The 17,236-nt window shown below is 37.9% G+C and overlaps 4 protein-coding genes and 1 pseudogene across 4 annotated transcripts; 4 read left to right on the plus strand and 1 right to left on the minus strand.

Annotated features, from left to right (window-relative positions):
- Window positions 1–2,531: 2,531 nt before the first annotated feature.
- On the minus strand, window positions 2,532–5,034 carry LOC126633707 (pentatricopeptide repeat-containing protein At5g39350-like). The gene has a single exon (XM_050304282.1). The coding sequence runs from the start codon at window positions 4,993–4,995 to the stop codon at window positions 3,001–3,003; it is 1,995 nt and encodes a 664-aa protein (XP_050160239.1). The 5' UTR covers window positions 4,996–5,034; the 3' UTR covers window positions 2,532–3,000.
- A 1,695-nt stretch (window positions 5,035–6,729) lies between these two features.
- Window positions 6,730–7,689, plus strand: LOC126582548 (transcription initiation factor IIB-like). Its single transcript, XM_050246686.1, has one exon. It carries the CDS (start codon window positions 6,730–6,732, stop codon window positions 7,687–7,689), a length of 960 nt encoding a protein of 319 aa, XP_050102643.1.
- An 867-nt stretch (window positions 7,690–8,556) lies between these two features.
- LOC126582549 (transcription initiation factor IIB-like) lies at window positions 8,557–9,462 on the plus strand (annotated as a pseudogene).
- Window positions 9,463–11,425: 1,963 nt separating this feature from the next.
- LOC126582768 (acyltransferase Pun1-like) lies at window positions 11,426–13,094 on the plus strand. Its single transcript, XM_050246953.1, has one exon. It carries the CDS (start codon window positions 11,520–11,522, stop codon window positions 12,927–12,929), a length of 1,410 nt encoding a protein of 469 aa, XP_050102910.1. The 5' UTR covers window positions 11,426–11,519; the 3' UTR covers window positions 12,930–13,094.
- A 2,144-nt stretch (window positions 13,095–15,238) lies between these two features.
- LOC126582769 (uncharacterized) lies at window positions 15,239–17,236 on the plus strand. The gene is made up of 2 exons (XM_050246954.1): window positions 15,239–15,704; window positions 17,030–17,236. The coding sequence occupies exon 1, from the start codon at window positions 15,398–15,400 to the stop codon at window positions 15,686–15,688; it is 291 nt and encodes a 96-aa protein (XP_050102911.1). The 5' UTR covers window positions 15,239–15,397; the 3' UTR covers window positions 15,689–15,704; window positions 17,030–17,236.

Here is a 17,236-nt window from a genome sequence, read left to right on the forward strand (position 1 = left end):
TGTCACGACTCATGCACCAAGTAAAGTTGATTAGAAATTATAGAAAGATGATTAGCAGAAGTAAAGTAAATCCATTAATTTGGTAATTAGCATGGAAGCTTCTAATTAAGTTCTAATGCAACATCCACAAGAATTTGAAGGGTAGTGCTATTCAGTGTGATCCACATACTCAGTTTTACTTCTTACACATCCCTCTAACTTTTGACATCCGATAAAAAAGAATTGAAAAAGATCAATGAGTAAAAATTAACAAGAGCATGTGAGACGTAAAAATTGGTGTGTGAATAATATTTTCCAAGATTATATTGACAGAGGGGAGAAGGTGATTTACTGGGCCATGGAAACTTTTTGTACGTGGTTTGTGCACTATATGTTGTTTTCTTCATAGTAGTGCAAACTTTAGCTGTCGCCAGAAATGTCATAAATTCCTGCTGGGTTTGGGAGAGACTGTGGAGTTTGGCATGCCGAATTTTGTTACTGCACCTAATTTTATATGCTGAAAAATGATGGTGAGAACCGACAAGGATTGTCCAACGATAATCGAATATGAAATTAGTTGTAATTGTATGCCCTAAGTAGCTGTGTTAAGTTGAGAAATTTCGATTTTGATAAGATAAATTTCAATTTGAAAACACCTGAATCAAATTTTATTTTCAAAATATAAAAGGTAAAGAAAGATATAGAATGACACTGAAACGTATCTAAAAATTCCAATAAATTTCTAAGTTCAAAGCTCCATAAATGTTCATACGGTTTTCACGAACCATTGGCCTACTCTTTTCATACCCATGGTAATAATTTTATTCCGTTAGCTTCTTCGATTTGTTTGGATATACTACTCTATCTATAGCTGCTCTTGTTGCTCTCCGTCTTATTGTAACCTCTCTCCACCCGTTTTCACTCTATCAATTATTTAAGCTCTCGAGCTAGTAAACGTATCACTTGAATTATAATTAATTTCTTATAAATACCAGCGTATGTAGCTCGGAATTGAAATTAAGTTGGATGAACCACGTAAACACTTCTCCTGTGTGTGATTTTAACAATTGCTTGAGGAACAAGACATTGTGAAAACTGAAAAGACGTGTTGAATATCATAAGGGATAATTGTATTGTATTTCCTCCAAGTTCCCAATTCTATTTGTCCCTACAAACGCCCAAAGTCGCCGCTAACGACGTTGATGCCACAAAGCCCCTGCACCACGCACGTACATATGCATGTCGTATCGACCGTGTCAAGCATTCCTCCTAGATTTTAGAAGGTTCAGCTGAGACGACGAGTCGTTTTTTGTTGGATGACCAAATGATGTGTCGACCTTGACCTAAAAAAGGTGACGTGTCGGTTGCGTCATATTACTCAATCCCTAATATCTAATTATTTAGTGGGTTTGTTATTCGTGCACCAAAAAGTTGCATTCGTCAATGCATAGCACTGTTAGCACATCGTGAAATGAGTTGGACTTCTTTTCAAGTTGGTTTTTTTCAAATAAGATGTCCAAAAAAATTTAGGAAAAAATCAAACTTAATCGACGTGTGGAATTAAGGTGAAAACATAATGAAAACGCAAAGGAAAAACAAACACCAAGAAAAGTGAAAATCCGAACGAATTACAAAGACATTATGCACGATTTAACTTAATAAAATTAATAGTCTATTTCTACTACATAGTGAAAAATTGATGCATATTATATTTTAATAGACTTCACTTTGTGTCGTGTGCCTAGAACATGAAAACGAGAAAAGGAATTGATGCTCCTCTCATGCCAAAATTGGCAATGCAATTGAAGAATTGATTAGGGTTTTAGCTAGCTTTGCCAAAAAAGTTGCTACACCGACATGCTAGATCTCAAATTTCATTGCTTTATTTAATCCTTCTCTCTCAAAGTCTTAAAATATTAAAATAAAATAAAAAAATTAAAGCAAGAATATATGCGGGCCCACCAAAAGCATATAACATATGGGCAAAGATGAATCCGGATTCTACTTGTGAGGATTTCAGGAATCCGTATATCGTGTTCTTTTATCATATATGTGCGATCAGAAATTATTTTAAATATTTGTATTTAAAATTAAACATAAATAATTCTTAATAAAAACTGATCGCATGATGTACAATATACAAGCACGATTCGCGTCCCATAATCCTCATCAAAAGATTCCGAAGGGATTCTGTTGGGGCCAAGAGTTATGTCAACAAAAATAATCACCAATGCATAAAAGGTACGGATATAATGGTAGGTACGAATTTTACATTAAGATTTCAATTTGATAAAGAATTTAGTAAATTCTTATATGTAAGATTTAAACTTATAATTCTCGGTTCACTTAGTGATACGTATAGGAGAATAAAAATTGCTAAAAGAAACAATTCAAAGATATTTATGAGAAAACTATTAAGTCATCATTAGGCTAACAGGTTTGTAAGGTCATACGATAGAAAACCATTCAGGTAGTAGATGTGTACCTATATACGTATACGAGTAATACTCAGTAGACTAATTTTTTAGACCACATTTACAAATCATGTAATGTATTACAAACAGAAAATAAATACGTTAATTAACACTTAAATAATAATCAACAAGTCATAATATGGTTTACAAAATACGATTTAAATTTATAATCTCCCTAGCAGTGCCCTACATATATCCCCAAAACAACCAAGTAATTAATACAAGAGCACTCAACCTTGTTCCTCTTCGGACTGAGACTCCGACCTCCGAGATGTATTCCCTTTGAAACTTAACCAACTCAACCGGTCGGACTTCTATCACGTTCTTTTCAAACTGCACACATTCATGCTCAATGCCATGGGCAATGTACCCTTCCACCAAGGTCCTCACCATCTCGATTCGATCATTAGGGCCCCGAACACCACGACGGTAAAAGCGTCTCCCTTTTCATTCGGTCCTCACCCATTGCTGTTTTGAACAGATGCTCTAGTTGAAGAGTTGGATTTCATCCTCTTAGAGAAAACAAACCACCAAGCTACGCTTCGTTTCACATATTTCTGACCTCAACCAGACTGTGAGCGGGTGTTTTTCTTAACCCGCTTTCATTCATCATATGTCTCACATTTTCTGCATCTTTCCACCTTCCCACTGCAGCATAGATTTTGGCCATCAACACGTAGTTTCCTGTATTTTCTGGCTCGAGCTCAATAAGCCACTTAACGGCCAACTCTCCCAGCTCAACGTTCTCATGTATCACACAGGCACCGAGTAGTGCACCCCAAATGGCATGGTTAGGCTGAAACGGCATTGATCTAATCAGATCATAAGCTTCTGCCAACCGACCAGCGCGACCAAGAAGATCCACAATGCACGTGTAGTGATCAGTTTGAGGACTCACTTTTGGGTCTTCAAGCATGAACCTGAACAACCCCAAGCCCTCGTCCACCAAACCGGCATGGCTGCAAGCATGCAAAACAGAGGTAAAAGTGACATCATTTGGCCTCACCCCAGATCGAACCATATGATAGAAAAGTGAAACTGCAACCTCGCCATGGCCGTGCATTCCATAACCAGCTATTATCACACTCCACAGGATAATATCTCTCTCCTTTTCTGGGATTTCATTAAAAATTTGGTGAGCATACGCTAAACTTCCACACTTCGAATATGAATCAATCAAACCAGTAGCAACTTCAATACTTGAAAGAAACCCAGATCGTACTACATAACCATGTATATTCATTGCTTGATGCAAATCAACAAGAATGGTATATGCAGGAAGCAGACTGTTCAAGGTTGCTTCGTTGGGTTGTACTGCTTCCATGAGCATCTGTTTGAAATGTTTGATCGCCGCACTACCAAGCTGATTATGAATGCAGCCGGAGATAATTGCATTCCAGGGAACTGTTCTCTTTTTTGAAGTCTTTGCAAACACTTGAAAGCTGCAATGAACACAATTGCATTTTGAGTACATGTCAATTAAAGCGGTCTCCACCATAACATCAGATTCAAGCTTTTGCCTAATAGCCCATGCGTGCAAGCACCGTCCATGCTTTGATAGATGCAAGCTCCCACAGGCTGAAAGAAGAGAAGCTATAGTTACGAAATTGGGTTTTACACCTTCCCGCTGCATCAGCCAACAAAGTGCCAATGCACTTCTTGCATCACCATTCAAAATGTATCCATTGATCATACTCGTCCAAGTCACGACGTCTCTCTCACCCATGCTATCGAAAACTAATCGTGCCTCATTCATGCTACCACACTTCACATACATATCCACCAATGCATTTCTCAGCTTTATCATTTTCCCCAAACCCTTCTCTTCTACAAAGGCATGAACTTGTCTTCCCAACACTATCTCCTTCAAGGAACCAATAGCCGGCAACACAGAAACCACAGTGGCGCAATCCGGCTCCACACCTACATTCATCATCCAATAAAAAACACCCAAAGCTTCCTTGGCACACCCATTCCGAAAGTACCCACTGATCATGGTATTCCAAGACACCACACTTCGCTCTCGCATTGCATCAAAAACCCTTTTTGCCAATTCCGTCTCCCCGCAACTCATATACATTGCCACCAAAGAGTTCTGAACAAACCCATCTAAATCGAACCCACAAACTACCGTTCTTCCGTGAACGACAACACCAACATCAATCAAGGACAAATCACCACAAGCCTTAATCACAACCGGATAAGTAAACCTATCTGGGCAACACTTCCCTAAGGCCACCATCTGCGCAAACACGTCTAGTGCCTCATAGGGTAAGCCATTGCATACATACATCCGCATCAGCGAAGTGTACATAAATGAGCTCCGGTCAGGCAATTCGTCGAACAGTTTGCGCGCGTACGGGACGTGACTGCATAAAGCGTAAGACTTTGCGAGATTTGAGCGGACTTGCGGCGAGACTGAGCCTGATGTGATGAGGTGGCCATGGAATTTCTTAGTTTTGGCGACGGATCGAGTGGCTGCAGCGGCGGCGGTACTGACGACGTGCTTGGCTTTGGTAAAAGCTCGAGCTGGGGCGCTCATCAAGGTCAATTGGCGCTTTTGTTTCAACCACGGTTCGTCAACTAGTTAATTGGCATTAAACGGTGCGTTTGGTTGGGATTAAACGGTGCGTTTGGTTGGGATTAAACGGTGCGTTTGATTCCACTTTTATACTAAAACAAAAACATATATGTATGAAGAAAAATGCAAAGGAGACTAAACAAGTAGGACTCTTTTATGAACTATTTGTCACCTCATGTTTTTTACATAATGTTTTATAATGTTGATACGGGAATTGACGTTAAATTGCGAGGTGACAGAAAGTCTCACTTTTGAGAAAGAAAAAAATTCAATGTACCCAAAAAACGTGAACATTGCATGTCATACTACAATTGGAGTGATTCTCTCCAATTGTATGATGACTTGTGGTATTCCACTTCCATCCCATATTCTAAGAAAAATCTCCTTGCTTTTGAGAGAGTTCTCTTAACATTTCTCATGTGTGAATAATCAAGTTTCAAGCTATGTTAGTTCATGGGATTATGAGCCTAAGATTAATTGATTATTTATGTTTTTTTTAGTACATCGATATTTTACACTAAAGAGAATGGGAGTTCGGTTATGTCACACAATAGGCAACTTAATTTGATATCGAATTCACCATTCACGAGATTCAAACCTAAGATCTTTCACTTTCAAGTGAAGTGAAATACCACCAAACCGTAATACAAGAACTTGATTATTTATGTTTTAGAGTCAGGCTTTTGATCTGTTGTTGTATTCAGAAATAAATTTTAATTAGCATTTAATACTATTGTTTAATTATGCAATTTTGTATGTCTATGCAAGGGTAGGACTAAATATGAAACGCAAATTTAAGGCAAACTAAGATTGGATAGGATTTGGAGCAGCAATAATAAGCTTAATTGCTACGATGATAATACTTGGATACTCATTAGTGAGTATTCATTTTTGTTTAGTCCGGTAATATTTTAAAACATATTTTATTGTTTTAAAAAATAATGGACATGTTATTAATTTGTTTTCTTTTAAAAACAAGAAACATGTAACATCTTATTATTGAGCAAAATCAGCAAGTGCAATAGTATGAGAGGTCATCCAATTATAATATGACATTTGATGTACCGAGTCGTGTACCTAGCATACTAAATTTTATTTCCATATAATACTCACTAATTTTTATTTTTTAAAATGAGACAACTTGTGGCAACTCTCCCATATCCACCCCCCCTTGGGGGTCTGGAGAGGCTATGGGGAATTTCACTTTGCCCGTGGCCACTGTCTAGTAAACTCACCAATCACCAGTTTGGAACATCGAACTCGGGATCTTCCACATTTTTTTTGTTTATTGAGGAACCGCAGTCCGCGCTCTTACCACTGGACCACTTATTGTGGTTCCTATAATACTCACTAATGAATACCTCTTAAGTGTTTTTTTTTTTTTTTCACAAAATAATTCTTATTCCTATCACTAATGTTTTGGGATAGCGTTTAAGTCGATCACATATAGGAGTCGGTGGTCTTATTAATATCAGGAAGCTGCTAGGGCATTCCTAAGTTTTATTAGCAACTCTTCTTAATTTGCTCCGTTTTGTAAGGAAAGATTCGACTCAAAACAAATCCCTACCGGACTAGGAGAACTAGCTTCCCATCCCACCACTATAAAACATATAATCAGAGACCCCAAAAATCTCAAACAAGAAAGCCTAAGTACTGCAAGAGAAAAGCTACTGCCTCTCTCTCTCTCTGAAAGTCATGGAAACTGATGAACAGTTATGTTCAGATTGCAAGAAATACACACAAGTTGTGATTGACCACCGGTCCGGTGACACGATCTGCACCGACTGTGGTTTGATTGTTGAAGCCTTCAGCATCGATGTCACCGCCGAGTGGCGAAATTTTGCGGATAAGGATCCCAAGGAAGACCGGGCTCGCGTCGGTGCATCCTTGAATCCTTTGCTGGATAATGGCATTCTTACCACTTGTATTTCCCAAGAAAAGAAGCAAAACAAGAACAAGGATAACGCCGAAGGCGTTGTTCCTCCAAATAACCGGTTGAATAACGTTGCGACGTCGAACCCTCAAATGTCTCTCGCAAAAGCTACAGAACACCTCGAAGCCATGGCTTGCCGGCTAGACAAGCATGGCCTTCCCGAAGGCGTACTCTATGATGCCAAAGTGTTATACAAGAAGGCCGTTGACAAGAAGATCTGCAGGGGGAGAAAGTTTGGTGCTATGATGGCGGCTTGCCTGTTCCTTGCTTGCCAAGAAAACCATAGTTCGCGAACACCAAAGGAAATCGCCGGGGCTGCCAATGGACCCTCCATGAAAGAAATTACCAAGATGGTAAAATTGTTGAAAGAAGAGCTGGAGCTCGTTTCCAAAGCTACAGACGCTGGGGACCTATGGCGGCGATACTGCTCGAATCTTGGCATGAACAGTATTCAGGATCGGAAGGCTGTGGAAGAGACTCTGAAGAACTTGGCGAAGCTTGACATAAGGAGAAGCCCTACATCTGTTGTGGCAGCGGTTCTGTACATGATAGTGAAGCTTGCTTCCAATGGCAAGACTGTTGAAGATGTCCAGCAAGAAACTGGTGCTTCCGTGGGGACGATTAAAAGCACATACAAGGAGATTTATCCCTATGCTTCAACGATAGTACCCAACTGGTACTGCAAGTACTTGGAGGACATCAAGAATCTGAACACTCGTTGAAGGTCTAGAGCAAAACATTGTAGTTCCTAATTGATCCATATCCAGCTTGGGGAGTTTGTTGGGATTAAATTTTCCACTCTTAATTAGTTGTACGATTATTCTTTTGACTTTGGATTTGTATTTTAGCGGTTGAATTATATCAAGATGTGTTCCACTCCATGACATGTAGTGTTCCGTTTCATATTCTGAGTACACTAAAAAATCTCTCCGCTTTTGAGAGAGTCACTTATCATTTCTCATGGATAAATAATCAAGTTTTGAAGGCTAGCTGTGTTAGTATGTGGGATTAGGAGCCTAAGATTAATTGATTATTTTTATTTTAGAGTCAGGCTTTTGATCTATTGGTGTATTCAGAAATAATGGTTAATTAGTATTGGGTACCATCGTTTAATTATACAATTTTGTATGTCTATGCAATGGTAGGACTAAATATGAAATAAAAATTAAAGGCAAACTAAGATTGGATAGAATTTGGAGCAGCAATGATAAGCTTAATTTGTACAACGATTATATTATGTTGTTTAGAAATAAGGGCAAGTTATTATTATTTGTTTTTACTTTAAAAACCAGGACATGTGACATCTTATTATTGAGTTAAAATCATCAAATGCAATAATACGAGGGGTCATCTAATTGTATTATGACATTTGGTGTATCGCGTCGTATTTCCAGCACAGTGAAATTTTTTTTCTTCGTATAATACTGGCTAGTTATTTTTTTTACATAATAATTTCTTATCCATATATCACTTTAGGAATTTGATGTTTTGGGATAGGGTTTAAGTCGGTCACATATAGGAGTCGGTCACATATAGGAGTCGTATTTGATAAGCTACTGCATCTCTCTCTCTCTCTCGATCTGAAAATCATGGAAACCGATGAACAGTTCCGTTCATATTGCAAGAAATACACACAAGTTGTGATCGACCACCAGTCGGGTGACACAATCTGCACTGACTGTGGTTTGATTGTTGGAGCCTACTGCATCGATGTCACCGCCGAGTGGCGAAAGTTTGCGGATAAGGATCCCAAGGAGGACCGGACTCGTGTCGGTACTTCCTTGGATCCTTTGCTGGATAATGGCCTCCGATGGTGTTGTTCCTCCATATAACCGGTTGAATAACGTTGCAACGTCGAACCCCCAAACGTCTCTCACAAAAGCTACAGAATACCTCGAAGCCATGGCTCACCACCTAGACAAGCATGGCCTTCCCGAAGGCGTACTATATGATGCCAAAGTGTTATACAAGAAGGCCGTTGACAAGAAGATCTGCAGGGGGAGAAAGTTTGGTGCTATGATGGCCGCTTGCCTGTTCCTTGCCTGCCAAGAAAACCATATTCGCGAACACCAAAGGAAATCGCCGGGGCTGCCAACGGACCCTCAATGAAAGAAATTACCAAGATGGTAAAAGTGTTGAAAGAAGAGCTAGAGCTCGGTTCCAAAGCTACAGACGCCGGGGACCTATGGCGGAGATACTGCTCAAATCTTGGCATGAACAGTATTCAGGATCGGAGGGCTGTGGAAGAAACTTTGAAGAACTTGGCGAAGCTTGACATAAGGAGAAGCCCTACATCTGTTGTGGCAGCGGTTTTGTACATGATAGTGAAGCTTGCTTCCAATGGAAAAACTGTTGAAGATGTCCAGCAAGAAACTGGTGCTGCCGTGGGGACGATTAAAAGCACATACAAGGAGATTTATCTCTATTCTTCGACAATAATACCCAATTGGTATTGCAAGTACTTGGAGGACCTCAAGAAATTGAACAGTCATTGAAGGTCTAGATCAAAACATTGTAATTCATCAAACTTAATGCACAAATCATAAATTGTTTAGTGAAGTTAGAGGTTGTGAAATGTGAGGTGAGCTCTTGGTTTGGCCGGAACTATCCAAAAGAATCCTTAAAATGGGTTTTGCAAAAACATGTTAAATTGAAATAAGTTTGAGGATGTTCAGTACACTTACTCTAAAAAAAATCCATGCCAGCCGGAAAGACAAGTTCTAACTCTAAGAGTCTATTTGGTATTCTACTTGAATCTAACTTTTTAAACTCAAAAACAATTTTCTAGTTTTAGGCCTTAAAAACTTGTTTGATAGGATTATTTTTAAAAACTAAACTTAAAATTAACTCAAAAATATAGTATATTCTCTAAAAACATAAAAAGTGAGTTTTTAGAGTTTGTAAACTTAAACTAACTCATTTTTTTTCTCTCCCTCATCCCCACTCATTCCAAATCTATCTCTTTCTTTTCTTCTTTCTCTCTCATCTTTTTTTATTTTATTTTATTTTTACATTTTCCGTCTCTCCTCAAATCCGCTCTTAATTCTCTCGGTTCTTTCTTTCACTCATCCTCCTTTCTATCTCGTCGGATCCTCTCTCTCTCTGCTTTCTTTTACCTTCAATTATCTCTTACTTTTTTTCCTCCTCTCTCATCTTTCTCCCTCTCCTGTGGCCCCCTCTTTTTAGATCTTTTTGTCTAATTTAAGTCGTAAGATTTAAAAATTTTAGCGCAAACCAATTAATTTTTTGAGTCTTAAAGAAAATTATTTTCAAGAAATGTTCTTAAGAAATGTTTTGAGAAATGATAAAAAATTTCAAATAGAATACCAAATAGACCCTAAACCTTTGTAATAAGATCATCGAAATATTTCGACCAAGAAAAAAAGTAAAAAAGATCATCGAAATAAGTTGTAAATGTTCAGTTCGTTACTTTCTGAGAGATCCTTAAAAGCCATTGTTTTGTAAGAGACAAGTTCTATCTATAATTTATTGTACAATTCTTAAGACAAGCTCTAACTTCTGACCATTAAACACGATAATTTAGTATAAAATAATAAGCTGTGTTAAAATTGTAGTGATAAATATGAAATGGTATGAAATAGGCCCAAAACTAAGGTTGTATTGATAGGCCGAAATAAAATAAAATTGCACATTTAGAGGCCCAAAACATTTGGGCTGACCAATTTTGAGCACGAAATCCAGATCAAATCAGAAAGCCCACAGATTTGCCTGTGGGCCCATTCCGGATCCCCAATCGAAAAATTGGAAAAATATTCGGTATTACCAGCACCATAGCGCACGTGGATGTGACATGTGACCAGCATAGATGCGACCTGTGACCTGCACAACCTTCATCCCTAGATGCGCCATAGGCTACAACACCGCCGTTGACTCATAACAGCGACCGTACGATAAAAAGTTAATATTTCACTGTAAAAATAATTGACAACATGAAGAGTAGTCTAATTTACTTAAAGATCCATGCAATGAGGACAACACGCTCCCTCATATATGAAAAATTTTCAAACGTAACACATGAACAATACAGCGAGATGACGTGAACCTGTGCGGCCGTTTGACATCCCACGTAGGAATCATTACCGTTCACATGTTATGTATTTATATACATAGTTTTATACAAAGTTAATATTTCACTATAAAATCAATGGATAATTGACAACATGAAGAGTAACTTAATTTACTTAAAGATCCATGCAATAGAAACAACACGCTCCCCCATATATGAAGAATTTTCAAACGTAACACATGAACAATACAGCGAGATGACGTGAACTATGTGCATCCGTTTGACTTCACGTGGGAATCATTACCGTTCACATGTTATGTATTTATATATATAAAGTGGTTTTATATAAAAGCAAGGTTCATCGATTAGGTAACAAGGACAATGAACGTTTCCATAAAATAATTGTAACCTAACATGGGATGGGAATTTTATACACAAAGTAGTTTCTCTCCCCCAATATCTTTTTCAGTTTCAGACAAACTGCTTCATCCTAATTAATTTTCTACCTTTCCAATCTAGAGCACCATGACATTCGGAATTTGTAATACTGATATCAATTCACTGGTGGAAATCACCTCAAGAAGGATCATCAAACCATCGTCTCCCACTCCTCATCTCAACAGAATTCTTAACCTCTCTCTTTACGACCAATTTTTTCCTTCGACTCTATATCCAACCATCCTATGGTTCTACGAAAACCATAGCGATTCTGGTTTTGCTTCCGAAACTTCAGAGACCAGAAAATCTCAGCGCTTGCAAGAGTCTCTATCAAAAGCTTTAGTTCACTTCTATCCACTGGCTGGCCGGCTCAAAAGCTCGGCGTTGGTTGAGTGCAACGATGAAGGGGCTCATTTTCTTGAGGCCCAAGTTAACTGCCAGCTTTCGGACTTTCTCAAGCAACCCAATCCCGAGTTGATCAACCACTTTATTGCCGAAAATGATCCCGAAACAGGCCAAGTAGGTTTGGGATATGTACTCTTGTTTGTTCAGATTAGCTTTTTCAAGTGTGGAGGAATCGTTGTTGCTATATCCCCTTCACACAAGATTGCAGATGCAGCATCACTCCTCACATTCGCGCGAACATGGGCAGCAATAAACCGCAACGATGGAATCCTTGGAGTGAAATTGGTACAACCGGAGTTTACTGGAGGGTCTTTGTTACCCCCTAGAAGAGATTTACCCTTGGTGTCCATCAACGCCGCATCGAAAATCCAAAGTCAAAATTTAGTTACAAGAAGGTTTGTGTTCGATGTCTCAAAGATAGCCGGTCTGAAGGCCAAAATTGGGAGTGCAGTCCAAACCTTCATCCCATCACATATAAACCTAGTTCTGGCTATCATATTGAAATGTTCTGTTGCTGCTTCCCGTCAATGCCAGCCTGAGAGTTCGACGAGGGCAACGGAGCTGTCCCAGATGATGAGCTTCCGCAAAAGAATGGTCCCCGAGATATCAGAAAATGTCATGGGGAACTGGTTTTGGCCACTACAAGTGGAATTCAGAGCAAATGAGACCGAGTTACACGAGTTAGTGAGCAATATGAGGCAAGCAGCGGCAGATTTCTGGAAAATATTTAAATGTGAGGAAGGATCCTTGGTGGTGTCTGAGTTTATGAGAAAGCAGGCTGATCCTTTTAAGAGGAACGAAGGCGTAAACTTTTACAGGACCACAAGCTTGTGCAAGCTTCCTGTGTATGAAATGGATTTTGGATGGGGAAAACCTGCGTGGGTCACCAACCATATCGTCCAAAAGAACGTAATTCGGTTGCTGGACACAAAACAGCAAGATGGTATCGAAGCTTGGGTGACCCTTGATGAACAAGAAATGGCCATATTTGAGTCTGATCAGGAGCTTCTTGAATTTGCTTCCGTCAACCCTAGCATCACTTGCCATTCCGGGCCGGTCCTGAGTTTTCTAAAGCCCAGGGCAAGGATCTAAATTATTTTTCTCGACACTTATATATTTCACTTTATCATCATTCTCTGAATGCTCGAAATAATTTGTTAATATCGAAATAGTTCCCTCCTTTTACTTGATCAAATTAATTTTCTTTGTGCACCCATCTTCTTATTCGATGGATAAATATATTGTTTTTTCAAAATACTTATGCGGTTCATCGTTACAAATGATATTTTTACTCTATACTAGACTAAGAAAAAGAGAAGAATGATGGTTTGAATTCGAGACTCAATAGGATGAAGAGGAAGGCCTAATCCGTACCATGACAATCCACCATTTACTTTTGCATGTTCAATTTGGGTGTCGTCGACCGGTGAAGAAATTAAGTTTTTTGTTGAAGAGGCTATTCTGTCTGTTTGGTAGTTTTACATATATGGGACCCGTCAAGAACTCTCTCTCTCGACTTCTTTGTCTTTCCACCACCTCGGACTGCTGTAGTGCACAGAAGGTAATGAATTTCACCTTGCTTCGTTAATTTTAATTAGGGGTTCGATTTGGTTTTGAAATTTGATTTGTATGATTTAGGATCTGTGAACCTCTTTTTATATCATTGTTGGAAAAGAAATCTATATAATAGAAAGCAAGAGCCCCAATTTGGGGTCATGCATGCGACAAAAACTTTGGGTTCACGCATTTTACAAAAATATTAGGATAAAATTGCCCTTCAACAAAAAAACTCCCAAACAGTCCAATATAATATATCAAATAATGCAGGGGTAATTTGGTAATTTGATCATCATAAAATATAATATAAATATAAGTGGGAAGAGATAAAAGAATAAAAAAATGGAACGATGAGTGAAAAGTTGATGGTGCCCATATGAAGGGTAAAGAAAAATATAATAAAAAAAAATAAGGAAAATCATGAATATTGTGTTCAAAACATCTTAAGAGGCACGTAATGTCGGTGATAAAGTAGTAAATTTTTTTTAATTAGTATCTTACAATAGGTTAGCAATAATGTAATTCAATCAGTTGTTTATTAAATATTATTTTCTTTATAAAAAAAAAGTATTTCGCACGCGGATATTAATGTGATTAAATTAATTGTACACTAAGGGGAGGGAGTGATCTTAGACTCATAATGGGCTAGCAATCAATTGTTTATTAAATATATTTTTTCTAATCTTAATGTAAATTCAATAAAATGTAAATGAAAATTAAAAGACCGCTTTTATTAATATGGATTCAGCTGCTTTGATTAGTTAAAATATCACTTTTATTAAATGTATTTATTATTCATTTACATCTACATTAATAAATACATTTAAAACATGTAAATCGCGCATAACATGTCGTGGTTCAAAAAATATCTTATGCACGCGCGTAAGTGCGTGCATAAAGACTAGTAAATAATAAAGAGGAATTCGAAAAAAGCAAATATGGACCACTACATCAAGACGAAAAAATTGACAAAAAAATATATAAGCAGGTTTTAATTTGTCAAATATGGATCGTTAAATCAAAATCAAAAGATTGGCAGAAAAAAATTGAATGTTAGTCTGGACTGTTGATCAACGGTCTAGAAATCGAACCGTTCACAATTGTTCAAATATTAGCGTTGGAGTTCACCAAAAAACAAAAAAAAAAATATTAGCGTTGGACAGCTGGATTCCCTGCCACTTGGGGCGGGCGGAGCTGACTGTCACTTCTCAAAAGCCTGCTTTCGTTTCTTTTTTTGTAAAAACCTGTCCTCCCTGTCCTCCAAAATTAGGGCTAGATAAATAATAGAAATGAAAATTAATGAAAAGGGTTTGAAAATTTTGAGTTTTAATGATAAGAACAAAATAAAATGTAAAGTGAATAGTACCATGATTGACTTTTTAGTGTAAAAATGTGGTTTTTTGTTAAAGTGAACAGTACCAAAAGGCTTTTCGTTAAAATTCCCTAAATAGAAACCCAAATTTGAATTTTGGTTCAGGTTTAAATCAAAATTTTTAGTTTACTCTCATCATTGAGTGACCTTTCTTGTGGTAGTCTTACTTACAATTCGAATATCGTAGATAGCGAATTTGATATCAAATTAAGTTACTCATTGTGTGACTTAGTCAAATTCTTCATAATGTAAAAATATCAATATACTAAAAAAAAAAATCCTCAAATATAACACAGTGGTAAAAATATATTGAACCCTTACATAAAAACGTGAGATCTAATATTTAATTTAACAAAATCTATCTTTTGAAATTATAAAAAAAAAAAAAAAAAAAAAAAAACCCCTCAAATATTTGGGTTTGGGTCTTAACATTCGAGCTGGTTGGTCTTAAGCGTGAAACGCTGCGTTATGTGCCACAGATGCTGGGGGGAAGCCAATAAACGAAAGCCGCATACTTTCGTTTCAGAGTTCAGAGCGGGTTCGAAGTGTCTCTCTCCCTCAACTCTCTCAATCTCTCTCGACCATTCTTCTGCTCTCGGGAAAGCTCAGAGGAGGCGCGATAACCACCACCATGGTTGTGGCGGCCCGGGCTTCTTCTCGGGCTGAGGTGCTCACGATGTTCCGCTCTTTCCTTCGAGTGGCTCGTAAGTTCACCGACTACAACATAAGGGAGTACACGAAACGCCGAACCGTCGACGGTTTTCGTCAGAATCGGAACCTTTCGGACCCGTCTGCCATCTCCTCCGCCTTCTCAGACGGGAAGGCTCAGCTGGAGGTCGCCAATCGGCAGGCTCTCGTTTACTCTCTCTACGCTCCGAAGCTCAAGAGCGTCATGGAGGTTCAGAACCCAATCAAGCACTGAATTTGATTCTTTCCAGGTAAAAGCCCCTTCCTTATACACTAAATATGATTAATTTTCCTTAATATTGTTGGGTTTTTGTTCTTTTTATTCGAGCGATATCCTAATCTAATTCTAACTTGCGTGCGCCCAGTTCTTCAATTTGTTGGGTGTTTGTTAGTGCCGGTTTTATTAGGGTTTTTGGTTATGTCTGATTAATGGGGTTTGTCTGCATAATTTGGTTTTTAATTGTTAATTAATGGGCATGAATGATGCTTTCTTTGTTTGCTGAGAAATTTTGGGCAAGGAAATAAAAATTGAAACTTTTGGTCTTAGTTGCTATAGGAATTATTGGGAACCCTATAACTTTTTTATTTCTTAATTCCAACTTAGCCTGTATGATCTGAGCCACTGGGTGTTTAGTTTCTTTCATGGAAAGATTATGTATCAAAGTTAATGCACAAATCATAAATTGTTAATCCATGATATCAAATCGTAAATTGTTTAGTGAAGTTAGAGGTTGAGAAATGTGAGGTGAGCGCCGGAAATATCCCAAAAATCATATTCAAGGCTTATATTCTTTTGTTTTTCTCTTCCTTGTGATTTGGCTCATCAATGTTTGATTTGTGTCAATGTATAGAAACATGTCCTGTCCTCCCAAATACTTTTGGGCGGTATTATTCCTTGATAGTCAGTTTTGCAAAAACAAGTTCAAAGAGGTTCGGTCCATTTACCCTGTAAAAGTATCCTTAAAATCGGTTTTGCAAAGACAAGTTATAGTGAAATAAGTTCGAGGATGTTCAGTACACGTTAAGAAAAAATCCATGCCAGCCGGATAGACAAGTTCGAACTATATGCCTTGCTGATAAGATCATTGAAATAAGTTCTAAGATGTTCAGTACATTACTTACTGAGAGATCCTTACAAGCCAGTGTTTTGTAAAGACAAGTTTTATCTTTAATTTATTTTACAATTCTTAAGAAAAGCTCGAACTTCTAACCATAAAACATGATACTTGGATATCAGAGTAAATTCCGCTGTGTGATTTGTCTAAACTGCAACAAGCATTTGATTTTGATTTTGCAAAAGACCAGTTCTATTTACTGGTCACGAGTCATGACTCATAACGAGTCTGATAATCAAGAGTTGTATTGCTTCAAACCTCAACTCTCAGCTCACTTCATTTACCTTCGGTGATGGTTGAGGCAACTGTTTATCGATACTGATCACTGTTGTTCATTGCACATGACCAACTGTTTATTGATACTTATATCTTGCGGATCTCTCTATGTAGCGTAATTGTTATGGTTTCGATGTTTGTGGCAGTCGTGACATATTGTTGCTGCAATTCTTTGATTTGTGCAGGTTTGCCAGACCTTCACTTCTACTGACAAGCGATTTCATGGAACTTTTATAACGCTGTAGCTTATCGGACTCCTGGGGGCCTCAGATTTGTATTTAGGCCTTTAAGTTTGAGTTTTTGGGTTTAAAGGTGTAATTAGTTATGAATTTTGAGTACCCTTGAGGAATATCTGTTTGCATTTTTTTGCAATAAAGAATAATTTTAGAACC

This window comes from Malus sylvestris, chromosome 9 (genome assembly GCF_916048215.2).
Source record: "Malus sylvestris chromosome 9, drMalSylv7.2, whole genome shotgun sequence".
In the NCBI taxonomy this organism is placed as follows: Eukaryota; Viridiplantae; Streptophyta; class Magnoliopsida; order Rosales; family Rosaceae; genus Malus; species Malus sylvestris.

Bases quoted from the DNA above. Each gene is read 5' to 3' on its own strand.
- LOC126582768 (XM_050246953.1), top strand. From the start codon at position 11,520: ATGACATTCGGAATTTGTAATACTGATATCAATTCACTGGTGGAAATC.
- LOC126633707 (XM_050304282.1), bottom strand. From the start codon at position 4,995: ATGAGCGCCCCAGCTCGAGCTTTTACCAAAGCCAAGCACGTCGTCAGT.
- LOC126582548 (XM_050246686.1), top strand. From the start codon at position 6,730: ATGGAAACTGATGAACAGTTATGTTCAGATTGCAAGAAATACACACAA.
- LOC126582769 (XM_050246954.1), top strand. From the start codon at position 15,398: ATGGTTGTGGCGGCCCGGGCTTCTTCTCGGGCTGAGGTGCTCACGATG.